The sequence below is a fragment of the Colletotrichum gloeosporioides genome, assembly GCF_011800055.1.
Source record: "Colletotrichum gloeosporioides strain Lc1 chromosome Unknown consensus_103, whole genome shotgun sequence".
NCBI lineage: Eukaryota > Fungi > Ascomycota > Sordariomycetes > Glomerellales > Glomerellaceae > Colletotrichum > Colletotrichum gloeosporioides.
In genome coordinates this window covers 405,434-422,998 of record NW_025544748.1, presented here as the reverse complement: position 1 = coordinate 422,998, position 17,565 = coordinate 405,434, and the positions used below count along the sequence as shown (strand labels likewise).

Below are 17,565 nucleotides of genomic sequence, written 5' to 3'. Positions count from 1 at the left end.
GCAGTTCGGCTTTACAGAATAGTTGACAGATAATCCCGAAATAATAGCTAGCATACGCCTTACCTTCCCGGTTTAACTTTAAACTTTGACTGGGTATTTCCGATCGCTCTCCCTGTCTGGAGGATGTATGACCAAATCTCAATGGGCGCCAGCACGTATTAAGTGAGTGACTGGGAACACGAATCAACCACAGAGCACATTGGACATTTCCCAAAGTCATGCAAACTCCCCTTACAAAACACTTTCATGAGATTACATTGACTTCATTAACAGCAGCTACTTGCTGTTTCTAATTACCAATTACTTGATTTCAATAGTCGTCTTCAGAGACAAGTTTCTGCTGGAGTTGCCCAGCCACAGGGTGTAGGTGCCCCTGCGCAATTGCCACTGCTGAGCTACAACGTCCCAGACACTGAGGTCGCGTCTTGTGAGCTCAAAAGACACACGAGAAGTCTGTCCAGGGGACAAGAAAATGCGGGTGAATCCGCGAAGTTGGTGGACAGGGGTATCTTCACCGCCACCAGGAATCTCAACGTAGAGCTGGGGAATCTCAGCGCCCTCAACATCACCAGTGTTGGTAACGGCGGCCTTGGCGACAGCGATTGTCTCCCAAAGAGATGGGTGTCCTCCCTGAACAATGGCGATCTCGGGGTCGGGATACTCGGCCGTATCGGCAGCGGCAGTAAGACCAGCAGTCAGATCAGCGAGTTCGAAGGTGGTGTATGAGAGGCCGTAGCCGAACTCGTATCTGGGGGTGATGTTCTGGGCATCGAAGTAGCGGTAGTCGATGTAGAGTCCCTCGGTAAAGTTGCTCTCCGGGAAGTAGTCATCCGAAGCGCTCGAGTTGAGGTGGTCACCGTAGTCGGACTCAAGCTTGGCAACGGTGTAAGGAAGCTTTCCAGAAGGGTTCACGTCACCCCAGAGGACATCCACCAGACTGTAACCACTCTCCTGGCCAGGAAGCCCGGCGAAGACGACAGCAGTGACGTTCTCATGCTCGATCCACTCGTCGACAGTACGAATGCCTGCAGAGTGAACGATTACGACGGTGTTGGAGCAGTTGGCAGCCACGTTCTTGACAAGGTTGTCGCTGAACTCATCGGTCAAGCTCAGACGGTCAAAGCTTTCCGAGGCGTAAGCGTTGATGAAGACGAGGCAAGCCTCAGAGTTGACATAAGGAGGAGCTGGGTTCTCGGAGTAAAAGTCCCAGCGCAGGATGCCCTTGTTCTTGGCAATACGCTCCTGGATGGCCTGGAACGGAGAAACAACGTACGGGGGCGTGCTGCCACCAGAGCCACCTCCAGTGATGAGGGTACCGTTGAATGTTTCCCAGCCAAAGTTGACCTCATAGCCGCCGCCGTAGCGAGAAGGGTTCTCCCAAGGGATAGCCTTGACTGTCGCATCGTAACCGTAGATAGAAAGGAACTTGGGGTTCTTGAATGGCAGGGTCTTGTTGACGTTCTTCACGAGAACAGTGCCGGCGGCGCCGATCTGGCGGATCAAGTTGGAGTGATCGGCCTGAATGTCGACGGGATATGCCTTTTGCAAGTTTGAGTGGATGGCAGGTTCGGGGAAAGCATGCTCCTGGCGCAGGTAGTGGTAACTGGCCAGAATTCTCGTGACCATGTCCGAGAGGCGGTCCTCGGTGACGGAACCATTGTTGACTGCCTCGACCAACTTGTCGCCCCAGTACCCAGCATCGGGCATGACCAGATCCAACCCGGCGTTTGCGGAGGCCACTCCAGTCATTTGACCCTCCCAGTCACTAACAACGTAACCCTCAAAGCCCAGCTCAGTCTTGAGAACACCGTTCAAGAGGTGTGAGTTCTGGCAGCCATAGGAGTGGTTGGCGCGTTGGTAAGAGCACATAACAGATGCCGCACCCTCCTTGAGAGAATCCATGAAGGGGAAAACGTAAAGCTCGTGTAGTGTACGGTCGTCAACGTTGGAGCTGATGGCTTCGCCGAGGTCAGAGATACGACGACGGTACTCCTGTTCGTTCAGCAGCCAGTGTTTGGCTGTAGCGATAACGCCTGCATCTTGAATTCCGCGGGTGATTGCGCCCATACCGGCGCCAGCAAGGTAAGGATCATTCGAAAGTCCCTCCCAGTTACGGCCTCCGCGAGCTACTCGGCCGAGGGGGCCTGCGCAAGGGGCAAGAGCAACGTTGATTCCCTTGCCATAGTACTCGTCACCAAGTGCCTTGCCGTACTTGTACAGCAGCGCCTTGTCAAAGGTAGACGCGACATGGATACCGGCCGGGAAAGCGGAAACGAACTCTTGACCTCGGATTCCGTCAGGAGCATCCGCAAAGCAGAGAGATGGGATGCCAAGGCGTTCGATCGCGCCCGAGTTACCGACACAAGTGCCGGTCCATCCTCGGGTGATGTTCGCCTTCTCTTCGACGGTCAAGTCTGCCACCAGAGCTCTAGCTTGGCGATATGCAGCCGCCCAGCTTGGGTTGGTGGTGCCGTTACCAGCGGCTGAGAAATGTTAGAAACTTACCACGACCTGTTTTGAAGACGACACTTACGAGAGGGGTAAACCGGAGGACTACGCCCGTAGTAAGGGACTTCCGACGGAGCAGACCCGTTGGTTTGCGCCGCAGCCAAGGCGCCGTTGAGAGCGGCCGCAAGGAGAACGCCTGTCTTCATCTTGGATCTCTGGCTGGTGTTGACTGAACTGTGAGTTCGGGGAGCCTCTGAGATCGCTATGAGATGCCGGTGAGGGCCAACAAGGAATAAACTCGCCCAATGCTATGGGATGACCGGCTCTTAAGAGTCCTCCCGCGATGGCACCCGGTGATTGAAACCGGGCTTCCGTTGTTTTCTTTCGGTGACTGTACCCGATCAACGTCATTCCCGGTGAAGCAGGGCCCGAAATGGACCTCATTCAATCGGTCCTATTCACAAAAAGTCATGGAGACAACATGCAGACTGTGGATTCATGACTCGACATTAACCGGCTCTGACTGGCGAGATCGGAGAATAGTCCGATGACTATCGTAATGTTAACTCGGATGGCTGGGGTGACAATTCAACAAAGCAATTGGCCAATTGACAAACTAGACGACTGCCGGCGGGTCCTCTCCGACCTACCCCGCGCCCTCCGCATCGGCGACTCTCCGCCACGACGTCAACCGCGGTCGAAGCAAGGTTGGGGGTGGTTTTCTTGGTGGATATGTGGACTCATTTCGCCCGGGGAATTCCCGGAGTTTGAGTCTGCTGACAGCGAGAGCATACGACTCTCCAAATGCCAAATGGCGCAACTGTTGGTCTTGATGTCGAAGGTTCCACCTGGCCCCCGCTTCATTGATTTCGACTGACAGGCATTCGATAAGCTTGTCCCCAGGAGTTCACCGTTTTTTCCAATCAGGTTGGATTGTCGTCCAAACACCGGTTAGAGTTACCAACACAGTTTGTGGGACCACTCGGTATCTACGACGGACTTCACAGCTCTTAGCCCCCGCATTCCGGATTGCGCAGTTGCACCCGCTCATTGAATCTTCGCGGGCCCATGTCGGTAGGACTAATCCATGTGACAAAGGCGTGCGAAGTCGGATCAGCGTCACGGCAAGTTGGTAATGGCGGCCGTTGAGTGGGCAGGTGCATGACTTTTCAACTGCTAAGCTGCAGCGCACTCTGAGCAAATTCCGAAGATAATGTACTGTCTTGCTTGATGTCCCACGGAGTAACGAGCATCCCAGTTTCCAACTTTTGGGGAGCATTTAAAAATAAGAACAGCTGGGTGGAATGAGTTACCCCAGGAGACTATGAATTTGGTTGTAAGAGAAGTATCAGATATTCCCCAGCCGAACAAGAACAGCTCCATCCATGATTGTGAAGGCCTCGATAGCGTAGTGACTGATCTGCTTCGACAATCAAGGCGACATCGCACCGATAATCATCAATGCAATTGAGTTTCAATGTCTTGCATCTCTGCCACGTTTTTCTCGGCTAGTTCGGCTCGAATTAGAGCACTCTTCCGTCTGATCGTCGTCTTCAATCCATGCGGCCCCTGACATAAAACGAACTGGCATGTGACAAGTTTCATGTTCTGCAGGAACTCAGGGAGATGTAGCCACTCGCGTGACGAGCCGAGTGTGAATCTGGAGGAACCTTGCGGTGATTGCCCAGCTAAACAGTCTAGATTGCGGCTTTCCACAAGCCAAAGATCTTTCGATTGCTCCAACAAATACGAGGACGATTTTGTTTGCAGGCCCAGGGTCTTCATCCTGGCGAACATTGCAAATCGAGCCTCGGGTGCGAATGCGACGTACTTGACATATTGCCGGGGTAGCACTCGCCGTATTTTCAATGGTCTGTCCTGTGCGATCAGCCGTACTAAATTCTACCAGGTGACTACGAGAGCAGGTCTAGGTACGCGTGGACAGTCGCAGTTTTACCTCTAGGTCTAAAGATTTGTCAACGGAAGGACTCAGGTGATACGGGCCATAAGTTACATCTCCGCCTGACAGGCTCCTAGAACCTAGCTACCGCCCTAGCTGCTCTTCTAACTAGCCACATCCAAACTCGCCATTCATGACAGGCACGAAGGATCGTCCAATAGAGGAAAAGACACCTCTTCCAATAAGACAAGCTTTTGTATCTCGGCAAACGCACAATGTTACTGGCACTGATGGGTGCCTCGAGAAGCTGTTCCTGCAGGCAACCCCCGGTCGTCTCAGCTGCTGATGACCTTAACACTCTTGCGGTGCCTGACGATCATCTGCACCAAGCTTCAATCGTCCCGAACTACTGTCCAGTTTCTAGATCATAGTGGGGCTGAGGGATGAATGGTATTGGACTGTTACACTGCAAGGCAGAGTGAAACCGCATCCGGTTCCGTGCGAGTATCAGAGATCAGCCCAACTTAGAACAGCACGGACGCCTCAACATGGGCTCATGCAATCAAATAAGTACAGCTGAATGTCCAAATCCAAGTTTTTGGATGATTCGCAATTGTCTTTCACGTGTTGAACATTTTCATTCTGCCATTCCTTTCTTCGACCAGCTCGGCCTGGACAAGATTCATCAACGATGCACATCTCTCTCGTTATGCTGTTGGGCGGGATCGGGGCGCTTGCGGCCCCAAACATTCCCCGGCAGGCACCACCAGCTCCAGCTGTCCCGCTGCGCATAATGGCACTTGGTGCGTCTGTTACTTTCGGTACAGGCTCTACGACCGGCAACAGCTATCGCAAAGACCTGCAAGACCTTTTGGTTGCCCAGGGCATGACTGTATCTTATGTCGGCACGAGATCAAATGGCAACTTTGCAGACAACGCTGTTGAAGCAACCGGGGGGTTCAAAATCGCCCAAATTGCGGACTCGGCAGACAAAGCCGTTCCCATGCTGAAGCCGAACTTGGTCCTCGTCGATGCCGGAACAAACAACTGTAATAAAGGCGGGGAGGTTCCAGATGCTGGAGCCAACGTTACAGAGATGATCAACAAGATCTACCAACAAAGCCCCGGATCGACCGTAATCCTAACATCGATCCTTGCCAACAAGGTCCCGGAGCAAGATGCGTGCCGTGTGAAGATCAACGAACAATACAACGCCGTGGCAGCTCAGTTTCAACAGTCCGGTGCGAAATTTGGGTTCGTTGATATGCGCAGCCCAGATGCTCCAGCACTTAGTGACTTGAACGACACGAGGCATCCCAACGATGGAGGCTATGTCAAGATGGCAAATGTATGGGCCAAAGGAATTCAGGAGGTCATGGCTAAGGGATTTGTTACTGCTCCCAGCTGAGAGACAAAATCATATTGCCTATGCTCTTGGAAAATTGGGAAGATTCAACGCTACACCTAAACCAAGTCTATTTAAATAAGTTAATTAAATAGCTAATTAAATTAAGGCTATTTAGAGATTTAAATAGCTAAGTTACTATTACTATTAACTTAGTTAACTTAAATAAGTTAGAGGTTAACTAGAAAAAGGGAAAATCTAACCTCTAAATTAATTATAATTTTTAAAAGATTTTTTAAAAAATAAAAAAAACCTACTTAGATATTTTAGTACTTAGCTTTATTCTAATTACTTAAAGTTATAACTTTTATAACTTTTATACTTAAAATAGATAACTTAAACTAGTTTTAAATTAATATCTCTATAATTACTTATATAGTAGACTTATTACTAATTTATTAAGTTTTATTATAATATATTTTTAAAAAAAAAAAGGGTAAGTAGTTATAGATATTAGTTTAATAATACTTTTAAGTTAATAAGTAATAAAGTAGAGCTAAATACTTCTTAATAATAAAACTAGTACTATTAAGAAGTATTAAAAGTATTAGAAATATACTTTTTACTATACTACTAAATTAATATATTTTTAATCCTCTTATTAGAGCTTAAAAAAAACCTATTTTTAACCCCTATATTAGTTCTTAAAAATAACCTTTTTTTAATATTATTACTAATATTACTACTACTACTACTATTATTATTACTAATTAATCTCTTAAAGCTCTACTTATCTATATACTTTTTTAATACCTCTATTAATATTTTACTTACCTTTATAATACCTCTACTTAATATTAGCTAATATCTTAATTATTTTATTAGTATTACTCTATTATTAATACCTTATAGTATTACTCTATTATTAATACCTTATAGTATTACTACTTAACTATATACTATTTTAACTATTAATAATATATTAAATACTAACCTAAGTATAAGAGACTCTCTATAAGTCTTATTTTAGACTAAATAAAAGAATAGAACCTTCTTTAATACTAAGTTAATCTTAAAGAAGAGGTTTTATAGTTATATCTCTTAGATTAGAAATAAAGGCTTTTTTATTTATAAACTTCTATTTAATAACTAACTTAATATATTACTTATAATACTTACTTATTTTTATACTAATACTTTATAAAAGTAATATATATTAAGTCTACTATTATTATAATAAAGCTAATAGTATTAATAAGTTTTTAATACCTCTATTATAACTACTATTATTAACTATCTTAAGATAATATACTATATTAAGTAAAGAAGTTCTAAAATTAGAGGTAACTTTAATAATATAAACTTACCTCTAAAACGCTACTACTCTACTATAGTTACTATACCTAAGTTAAAAGTCTACTAAATTAAAAAGCTTACTATAAGCTACCTTATTAATATAAATAACCTATTTATAATATTTAGTAACTAATATATTTAGTATATCCTCTATCTATTTAATTATAATATTAATAATTAAGTCTATTAATCTAAAGAGAGTATAAAACTTTAATTTAATTACTTATATATATCTAAGATAATATAGATTAAGTAGGAGATATAGGATACCTTTAGCTAAATATATCTATTATTTAACCTATAGACTTCCTCTAATTAATATATAATTATTACTATTTTTAGCTATTTTATTAATAAATTAAGTAAGTAGATATAATACCTCTTAATTTTCTATTATTAAAATAATACTTATTTAGGTGTTAATATTACCTCTACCTTATATATAGTTATTAATAACTTTAGAATACTTAACTAAGTTAGGCTTATAGTTTATAATAATATTATAAATAATAATACTTATATTAAAGCGCTCTACCTATCTATCTTACTATTATATAATAAAAAAGATACTATCTATTAATAGATTTAATACTATAGTTATATCCTNTAATACATTTAATACTATAGTTATATCCTTAATTTAGTTAGTTAAGCTATTATTTATAATATTAATTAAAATACTTTTGAGGATTAATCTAAGTATTTTATTAATATTAGTAACTTAGAGGTAGATATAATACTTTAGAAGAGTAAGAAACCTATTAATAAACTCTATAATATTATTAAGTATATTAAATTATTACTTTAATATATAGAGAAGTTCTTAGAATTTAGTAATAAAGCTAATAATTAATTTAATATATTTATAATCTTTAAAGAGTTATCTTAAAAGCTTAATTTAATACTAAATAATACTATAAAATAGAACTTAATATATATAATAATTTAAAAGGCTTTATTTAAATATAGCTAGATTAATACTTTTATATATAATAATAAGCTTCTTTATAATTTAGTAGATTATCTCTCTAATAAGGATTACCTCTCTAATAAGGATTAATATATCCTTATTAAGTTTAATAATATTCTTAAGCTTCTCTATAAATAGATTAAATAATATAAAGGTTAGAGTAAAGGTAATAAGTATAGCTAATTCTAAGAGGTTTTTATAAGTATAAAATACTTCTTAGATAAATTAGAGGATTAATAGAAGTTATATAATATCTCTATTAATAAAAAGATTAATTAAATAGCTTTATAGAGTTAATTATTATAGTTAACTTAGTATATAAAGTTATTATAGTAGTCTTTATATTAATTAGTAGTATCCTTATAAACCTTATTAATTAATAATATCCCTATTTATACTTACTCTAAGTATAAGTCTTAAGGTTTTTAAAGTAAGGTTAACTTTAATTTTAATATTTACTTATATATCTCTATTATTAATAGTTAAAAAGTACTTAATAAGTATTATATTAAATTTAGAGAGTTACTTATCTATATTATTACTATAATTTTATACTTTAGGTGAGACCTATAATAGCTTAAGTAGTATTAAGATATACTAGAAATAAGTTTTTAAGTTATTAATACTAAATAAGGTCTTTATAAGTACTAAGAATAGTAGTATTATAAAATAGTTTCTATTTTAATATCTCTAATACCTCTAGAGGGTTTTTTTATATTAATCTTAATAGTATTATATTATAAAAACTCTAAATATAGCTAATAGTTAATTAGTAGAACTTAGGGGATTATTAATAATAAAACCTCTAAGTTAAATTAATACTATTATTTATTAATTATTTAACTTATTAATAACCTTATTAAGTAGTAGATTTTATATTATTAAACCTTTTTAACCCTTAGTAGACTTACTATTAATATCTTTACTATCCTAATAATAATAATAGATTATAAGAAGGTATTTAGTTTTATTAAGTTTATACTAACTTTATAGAAGCTATTAATAAAGCTATCTCTACTTAAGAAGACTTAATACCTCTAGAACTAAGTTTAAAGTAACTAAGTTACTATTAGTAGCTATATATATATAAAAAGGGGTTAATAAAGTTAATATAACCTTAAATTACTATATAGTATATATATCTAACCTTTAAAGACCTTATAATAGTATCACTAACTTCCTAATTAGGTAATTTTATATTAAATCTAGTAAGTTAAGTTTAAATCTATTAATTAGTTAAGTTCGTTATAATCTTTAAGTTAAATAGTTAAGTTGAAGCCTCAGATTTAACTTGTTTAATTAGTATATAGCGCTGGGAAGATTCTTTACGCGTTCTCTGCACCATCGATTTTCGTTTCTTAGTGTTCGTATTAATACCAGTTAGGATAAGAAATAAGTACAAATAATGAGGGGATACATGATTCGGGATGAGACTTGGGCGAGATGATGTACCAGTAGTACGAACGCAATGCGACAGCTACCGCGCCAATCTATCTCATAGATTAATGGTGCAAGTACGGGACAAATTCGAAATCCTCCATGGCCTCAAATCTCTCGAGCATTGATGTTATCTCCCTGCCTTTCCCATGGTCTACGTTCTGATCCGTCATGGCATCTTGGCCTTTGATGTCACCACTCCACCCTCCAAGTTGCTCTTGGGTCAGATGCACACCTTGAGGTGCCATCTTGGGAGCGAACACTATCCTTGATGTGCCCCTGAACCACTCAGGAGTTCCCCCTTCGTTCTGGGCCCCAAGAAGCACATGTGCTGTGTACTTATCTTTAGAGCTGCTGGCAGTATGTTTCTGGGTCCCTCTTACGCCCTCCTCAGTGGCTGCCTCAGGACCATCACCGTCATCTCTAACAACGAAGAAGTGTACCTTGCGGCTTTCTGCGGACCTTGGCAAGAATAGGTTGCCCATGTTGCGGACAACTCCCCTAGGGGACTCTGGTGTTCTGTCTCTCTTCTCGACGTCTTTAAACAGTGGCAAACGGTATACCAGCAGCTCCAGGCTCTTCTCTGCCACATACAAATGATTCACTCCCCAGGTAAGAACTGTCGGCAGGTTCATGACGTCTAGCTTTTCTTCCTCGAAGAAATTCTTGGCAAGTTTGACCGATGTTTGGTATACCATCCGCGGAGGACTTCTAACAAGCTTGCGCTTTGATAGTCGGTGAGTCGAAACGATCAACCTAAGTCCTAGCCGGCTTTCGCCGTCTGTAAATCGCATTTTGACGCCTTGAAGCGACGCCACATGTAGATACTGCCCGCATGAAGAGAAATTACACTGAACCGACACTTGGCACCCTTTGGGTTTGGATTTGCTGACAGTCCGGATAAAATATTTCTTGTGGATGAAATCGGCAAAAAGTATTTTGCAGTCTCCGAGCGGCCATACCAGAAGGTCTTTATTCGGGTGAAAAACCGGCGGCGACGCATAAAGCCGACAGCTCATGCGTTGGCGGAAGCGGAACAGACGTCGTCTTTCATGCTCGTTGGTTCCATTCAGCCTGAAGACTAATATTTCGCATAACGGGCCTTTCACGCCGTTCCTACGATTGCCAAGAAGCAATTCAAGTCTCCTTCGAGCAACCTGCACGTCCTCGTTGGCTTCGCTACGACTTGAGCCACTCGAACTAGATTGATCAGACGCGATGCTGTTGGTGCTTTCATCGCTGTCGTCGCTCGATTCATACTCTGCATTTTGATTGGTGAACATGTCTAAGGTTTTGACGGACCTTAAGGATGAGCTAGACTCAGCTATTCGGTCAACAGAATCTCCGGAGAGACTTATGTCACTAGCCAGGAACTTTTGCTCGACAGAGTCAACATCATTCAACTCATTGTTCGAGCCGGAATCGTAGCCATCTTCGAAGCCTCTCAGAGGCTCTTGGGCTTCGTCAGATTGAAAAGCGGTAGAGCCTTCACTCCAAGAGAGCTCTGCCGAGTGTGTTGAAGATGTTGTGTCGGACCAATCAGAGAATTTGTGACCAGCCTCATCGGAAAACGACGAATGCAGTTCAATTGATTCTGAATCAAACCCCGATGCTTCGAATGTTGCGCCGTCCTCGGGTCCATATTGCGGCCGCGAAAGTGTAGAGCCCGCGGCTGTACTACGACTAGTGGTGGTCGTTGAGCTACAGTCGCTGTCATACTCGCTGTCATCCTTGCTGACCTCGTCGCGAAGAGTTGGCTGTCTAGAAATATTTGGTGTCTTAGGAGGAAATATGGCATCTCCCCTAAGGTCTTGGACAGATATGCGGCCTCGGCAAGCTATTGCATAGTGTCTCTCACTGGACGCTGTTGTCTCCATATATGCTGGAGCATCATCATCGAGGTGGATCATTCGAAAACAAGGCCTCCCGCCTGAAACACCTGAGTAAAGGCGTGATCCGATTCGGAGAAGTCTTCCATCGCGTGTGGCATCCACCATTGGGGCCCTCTCCGGAACGCCTCGCGTCAGTTCTCCACAGTAAAGTTGTAGGTCGTTTCTGTCCACTGCGATGGTTTGTATCCCTAATCTTTTCGGTCTACTGGAGCCTCGTCTAATGGTCCATCGCTCGATTTTCAGCTGCAGGTCATTGGTATTGGGCGTTCTGCTACTGATTGTTAGTGACAGGAGTAAGCTGTTGTTTTCGAGTTAACTTACGGCTCCTCCAACTTCATCAGGTCGATTTCGGAGCCATCAGGGCTGACGCGATCGTAGATGAGTCCATCGTTTTCTGAATTATTCGTTCTGTCCTCCAGGATGAAGCACTTGAAGGCTGTAGGAAACTTATGGAGGAAATTCCTCGCGCCAAGCGTGGACCAAAGACAACGACGAACGTCGCCTTTGAAGGTCCCGCGGTAGGTAGAGTAGCGGCTGAGGAAATGACTCCATTCTATAATGGCATCGTTGTACTCCTTTTGCCGTTGGGCTCCATCTGTATGCTCCGTCGTCAGCCACCTAGGGAACGGCTTGAAGAGTTGGATCTCGTGAAGATCGCCACGTTTGGTATGTCGAATATCAAATTGGCCTAAAGCAAGATCAGACAGTGCAATATGAAGCAAATATGGGGTTTTCTTACGTCCGAAAGATAGGGACTGCACCTGTAGACAAGTCCTGAAATTTGGGGAGCAAACAAAGTCCATGACCATGTCGCCGAGATCCTTCGAGTATTGAAGCTCATCAAGATGCCTATGCCAGTACTTTGCAGCGTACTCAAGAAAGGCGTGACCCTCTATACTTTTGCCGCATTCGGTTGCAATGACATCCGTCTCTACGTTGAGCAGGTGCCTGTACCTGGGTTGTTGTAGATACTTGAGACATCCTTGAGCCAGAATATTGGGAGAAATACGACATGCCGCTTTCTGGGAAAGAATGTCAGGTCGCGACTCTAAGAGCTTCTTCACAGCAGCATGAGATAATGTGCATATCTGCTCCTTTCTTGTGGCTGTGATGTTTTCAACCCGGATTAGAGGTCCGAGGCTGTCTTGTAGTTGGCTCCGAAGCACACGCCCGGCTGGGTCAATGTCTTCGCCCGGCTTTGTCCTATAAATTTCGATTGCTTCACACAGCTCATCAATTAGCAGTGGCCGCTTGGCATGAAGCAAGCAGGAGAGTACATTGCTAGTGATCTTTAGCTGGTGTTTGCTATGTTGTTTTTAGAACAGAGCTCACCTTATGAACTCATGAATGCTGTGAGGATATCTGCTGATCATTCTTTGCAGGTATGTTTCAAAATCGTCTGGGAAGCCCTCCTCGACAATATGAAAGATATGGCGCACGGTGGGAGCCTCTTTAATGACATCAATCATCAAACTGGCCCACAGAAAACTGCCATTCACCTGCTTTTTCAGGTTCTTCAGAATCATGGCTTTAATCGAGCTTTCGATCTCCAGAAATTGAGTCGACGTCAGCGACAGCGTGAGAAATCTCTCGATATCAATGCTGTTGATCGCAGCTCCAAGCTGAATCTCTTCGCTTTCCGAAAGCAGATTCCGTATACTTTGGTTGTCCTGAGAGCTGTACCAAAGTTTCAAGGCAATTTCGGTTTCCTGGGCGGTGGCATTCAGAAATGAGATGATGTCGCTGACTTGATCCCATCTTTTGTTTTTCTTCAAGTCTTCACACTGCTCATCCAACCCATCAATGAAAACAAACGCGCTACTAGCTTCTAGCAGTAATGCTTTGATTGCTCTCTGGAGATCCACCTGCTTTGCAACATCGCCACGGAGCAGGCTCCAGAGGCGCTCCGAAACCTCTCCCGTGTCGCCATAAAGAGATTCGTAAAGCTGCACAGCCAAACTGCGGTATATGTCCATTGGTGTTTCCTCCTCGTCGAAGCTGAAGAAATGGGATGCGATGGCTGCTTTTGGGCGCAGACGTTCGAGCTCATTGATCGCGTGGCTGCAGATAATTGACTTCCCTACTCCAGCTCCGCCTCTAAGCCACAAGACGTTTGAGCCAGAATCAGGCTCCAACCAATGTCTGAAGTGGTAGTCCTCCAGAAGCCATTGGCCTGTACCATCAAGCTGTCGCCCTAGTCGCCGCTTGTGGCGGCTGGCGTTGCTGTCGCTGAGTACTGACCCATGCGCGCCTGCAATCCATGTGTAAACTTGTTTCCGTTTTGCCTCTATAAGAGTCAGTTATGCTTGGAACTCAGCAAAATGCTCGGAAGACTATTGACCCACCTTCTCTGCTCTCTGACATTGTTTGCAAAATCCGGCTCAGTGTGACTTGCGCCTGAGCTCTTTCTTTCGACGCATCTGCCTTATCTCTCCGGCTAAATTGCTCTTGTATGATTGGCAAGTATTTTTCGATGTTGTCAATCTTGGCATTGACGTCTGCGACGATCTCTTCAACCCTCGTTGTATTGAATGAGGTCAAGGATTTTAGTGCCAGCTTGTAAGCCGGCGCTCGGCATTGATCTTCGACCGTGATCCAAAACCGGATGATTGACTTGTACGAAAAGACGATTAGGTCCATCATATCTTCAGATGCGGAGAAAAGCGCCTCATAGTGTTTAAGCCTGTTCAATTGTTGCGCGAGTGCATCGAGCTGTCCCACGAGGCGCTTGAAGAGGTCGCTGTATCGATGAAAGCACTCTATAACGGCCTTGAGGCCTCCCCATACTAACGCAGATGGATACGGATCTGCCTGACACAGGACACCAATGACTCCGCTGTAGTTTGAAACGGCGTTGAACACATTTCTCAAAACTCTTCGGGTCGTACGCTGCGACGTTTCGGTTTCCAATCTTTGAAGCTCTTCATTCACATCGTGAGGTGTCGTCCACTCACCGTCGAGCACCCTCTGGATGAAGGTCGGCGTTTTCCTTTTGCTGTTCGTTGGTCGCGAGATGAACTCCTTCAGAGCCACAGAAAAGGCGGTCTCTGGTTTCCATCCCTCCATATTGATCCTCGATGGAAGTTCTGTCCTCAATGACGAGGAATGAGGTTCGGGTGTGTGTCCGAACGATCATAATCAGTCATTGGAGCCGCGGTAAATATCAGCAATATTGCATAGAATTCAAAGATCCTGGCTATTGTAAAGTCTTAAGGCATCCATGTCCTGATTGCTCCCAGCCTGTTTCGATTTGGCGCCAGAGATTACAGCCTGCTGCGTTTCTGACCACCCTCTCGAGCTTGGCATCAGCCTGCATGCATATTCAACCGCTGTTCCCTGGTTGTACTGCATGTCCACGCGGTAAGCACGCACGAGAGTGTGCTTCGTCCTCGTGCAGATGATGAACGTACCGTGGTCCGCGGCTCACCGACTGCCTTCACGCCGGAATTCCATTTGCAGCAATACCAATTCACTCCAAAGGCTGTCTCTGCGTTCATTTTAGCCCTAGTCGGATGGATGGTTGCAAGAGCACCACGTGTTATGCCACATGAGGTTACTCAACCTTTAATAGCGACCGTTGCCTGACCATCGGTCTATGCACATTGCACATGAGTCACATCGATTCCTGATGTTTATGCGACTACCAGGCCGACCACGGCATCTCTTCAAATTTTCTTCCCTGAGCGCAATAACACTCCCAGCCCCTTACCTGCCTCAAAATTCCCTCCGACGGCTCTGTGAGAGCACTTGTGCTAGTCTTCCTACTACGCATGTTTGGCAACCACTAGCCGAATTTCAGGCACAATGCGTGATGCCAGTGGAAGTGAAGGGAACTCGCCGAAAATCGAGCCTCAGGTGAAGGAGAAAAGGCTTCTTCGCGTGGATCAAGTCTACGTTCGGTAGGTACAGGAAACACAGGCTTGCTGGCCAACCTGTACACGCCAGCGATTGAATTTCTCATGGAAGCTAAGCTCATCTACAGAAAGGATCGCCAGTGGCGTTACATGAAGACTGCCAAAATACACAGCGATGACTTCAAGCTTCGGAAATACTCTATTGTTGTCCGGCGAGTCATTTCTAGAAAAGGGACTGTCACAGATACCAGAGTGGATGTGAAGGGTCACAAGCTCGCGGAGCTGTTGAAAGATGTCCTTCGAGATCTCGGGCAGCTTGAGTTGTCGAAAACTCCTCCAGAGGTAGACTTCCCACTCTTTCACTCTAACACATGCGTACGAGCCTAGAGATCTGACACCTACCAAGCTTTCACCCCGTCAGCTTTATCATGCATGGCCCGGTCTAAAGAAGCGTCTTGAAGAAGAGCAATCAAAAGCCCCCCAGGATGTCGAGTTCATGAAGGATCTCACCACAGCTATTAGCTATCTCGAAACAGACTTCGGAAATGTGGACGCAAATATGCTGTCACTACTGAATCGTGGTCAGATCACGTATGAGCTTCTTTGGGCTCTCTTCACGCCACGCGAAATCCTCTTTTCTGACGAAAACATTCTTCGAGAACCTCAAGCTTACATGTTCTCCCACGGAGACTATGTCAAGATTCCTACACAAGGGAATGTCTTTGAGGTAACGGGGAAGATGCTACATCATGACGGCCGTCGATTTGGTTGGGGCTTCCCGACTTGTAGGATCAAGGAGTTCGTGGGAGAAAAGGCTATTACAAGCCTTCCATGCTTTCCATTAAGCCATCACCATTCCCAAATAGCCATTCGCGAAGGTCTCATCGCCCGCGGTCGCGATTACGTCAAATATGCCACAAATCCTGTCTGTCTTGAGTATCAGGGTCTTGCAGTCACTCAACATACAAACATCAACGGATTGCGAGAGGAGCAGCAAATTGCTGTGACAGCCCGCATTATGGCAGATCCCGGAACATTCAACAATCAGAACCCAAATGACTACCTTCTAGCACAGCCATACGTTCAATCTGATCAAGAAGTTGAGAGTGTCGAGAGTCTTAATGATCACGAGGTCATGCTTAGTAACCACAGGATTCAGGGATTTGCCTTCAACCAAAAGGTATGGGCCGCTTTTGCCATCTCAAGAGTCAAACCCGTCATTTGGAATGAGAAGGCTTTTGACAAGCTTATTCTGGATAAACAACGGAAAAAGATGATCAAGCTCCTCGTACAAGGTCATCAGATACATGAAGCGGCCTTCGACGATTTTGTGCTTGGGAAAGGCAAGGGCCTGGTTGGCCTATTGTCTGGCCCGCCGGGTGTAGGAAAGACTCTCACAGCAGAGGTCGTGGCTGAAATGTCACGAAGGCCGCTTTATGTGATCTCAGCCGGTGAACTTGGGATCACAGTGAACAGAGTTGATGAGCAATTGGGATCAGTGCTCGAAATCACGCGACGATGGGGCTGCGTGCTGCTCATTGATGAAGCAGATGTGTTTCTTCATAAACGAGGAGAAGTACAGCTGGAGAGAAACGCACTTGTGAGCGTATTCCTGCGAAGATTAGAGTAAGCATGACCTAAGAAGATTTACAAGGGATTGATTGACTAAAAGCCCATCAGGTACTTTCAAGGAATCGTGATGCTCACTACTAACAGAAGGAAAGATATTGACCAGGCTTTCAAAAGTATGTATACTCAAAACTGGGGTAGTGGTAGAAGCATTTACTGACTGCTTTTAGGTCGCATTCATTTCAGCTTTCATTATTCGGCCCTCAGCGAGACAGACAGATTCAAGATCTGGCAGGAAATGCTGGGTAATGTGACAGAATTCGTCCAAAGCGTGGAGTTCAGCGACACAGATCTGAGGACTTTGGCCGAAAGACCTATGAACGGACGTGAGGTAAGAAGATCTTAAATTCACAGCTTCCCAGGCTAACCTTCGAGGCACAGATCAAGAATGCGGTTGCGTCTGCTGCATCGATTGTGCGAGCTGGCAAGGAGCCTCTGACGGCGACGTTGGTAACGACTGCGATCCGAAGTTTGGTGGACGACCAGGAGTCGGACGAAGATATTTGACCCTCCTTCTAATTTGGAAGACTTCCATATCGTTGAAAAGATTTCTATCGATGTCGTACAATGACATTATGAGGGTATGGCGTGGGGCAGGCCTTGATGTCGGGTGTTTTCCAAAGTTGTCTCTTCTCGGCCATCCTGATCCCTCTGGTTGATTTCTGGTTTTGAATTCCTCAAGCGACCCTTGGCAGGTCCTTACGTTTCTGATATGGCTAAGTTATGCGTTGCAA

The 17,565-nt window shown here is 44.0% G+C and overlaps 4 protein-coding genes across 4 annotated transcripts; 2 read left to right on the top strand and 2 right to left on the bottom strand.

The window, feature by feature from the left end:
* Nucleotides 1–300: 300 nt before the first annotated feature.
* Nucleotides 301–2,654, bottom strand: GCG54_00003966 (putative beta-glucosidase M; the record flags this gene model as incomplete). The annotated part of the gene is made up of 2 exons (XM_045404023.1): nucleotides 301–2,483; nucleotides 2,534–2,654. 2 exons carry the CDS (start codon nucleotides 2,652–2,654, stop codon nucleotides 301–303), a joined length of 2,304 nt encoding a protein of 767 aa, XP_045257223.1.
* A 2,385-nt stretch (nucleotides 2,655–5,039) lies between these two features.
* GCG54_00003965 (uncharacterized protein) lies at nucleotides 5,040–5,756 on the top strand (the record flags this gene model as incomplete). The annotated part of the gene is made up of 1 exon (XM_045404022.1): nucleotides 5,040–5,756. The coding sequence occupies one exon, from the start codon at nucleotides 5,040–5,042 to the stop codon at nucleotides 5,754–5,756; it is 717 nt and encodes a 238-aa protein (XP_045257222.1).
* Nucleotides 5,757–9,521: 3,765 nt separating this feature from the next.
* On the bottom strand, nucleotides 9,522–14,414 carry GCG54_00003964 (uncharacterized protein; the record flags this gene model as incomplete). Its single annotated transcript, XM_045404021.1, has 4 exons — nucleotides 9,522–11,616; nucleotides 11,670–12,653; nucleotides 12,681–13,635; nucleotides 13,694–14,414. The coding sequence occupies 4 exons, from the start codon at nucleotides 14,412–14,414 to the stop codon at nucleotides 9,522–9,524; spliced, it is 4,755 nt and encodes a 1,584-aa protein (XP_045257221.1).
* Nucleotides 14,415–15,152: 738 nt separating this feature from the next.
* GCG54_00003963 (uncharacterized protein) lies at nucleotides 15,153–17,338 on the top strand (the record flags this gene model as incomplete). The annotated part of the gene is made up of 6 exons (XM_045404020.1): nucleotides 15,153–15,156; nucleotides 15,204–15,544; nucleotides 15,609–16,828; nucleotides 16,883–16,947; nucleotides 17,002–17,162; nucleotides 17,213–17,338. The coding sequence occupies 6 exons, from the start codon at nucleotides 15,153–15,155 to the stop codon at nucleotides 17,336–17,338; spliced, it is 1,917 nt and encodes a 638-aa protein (XP_045257220.1).
* Between the last annotated feature and the right edge of the window lie 227 nt (nucleotides 17,339–17,565).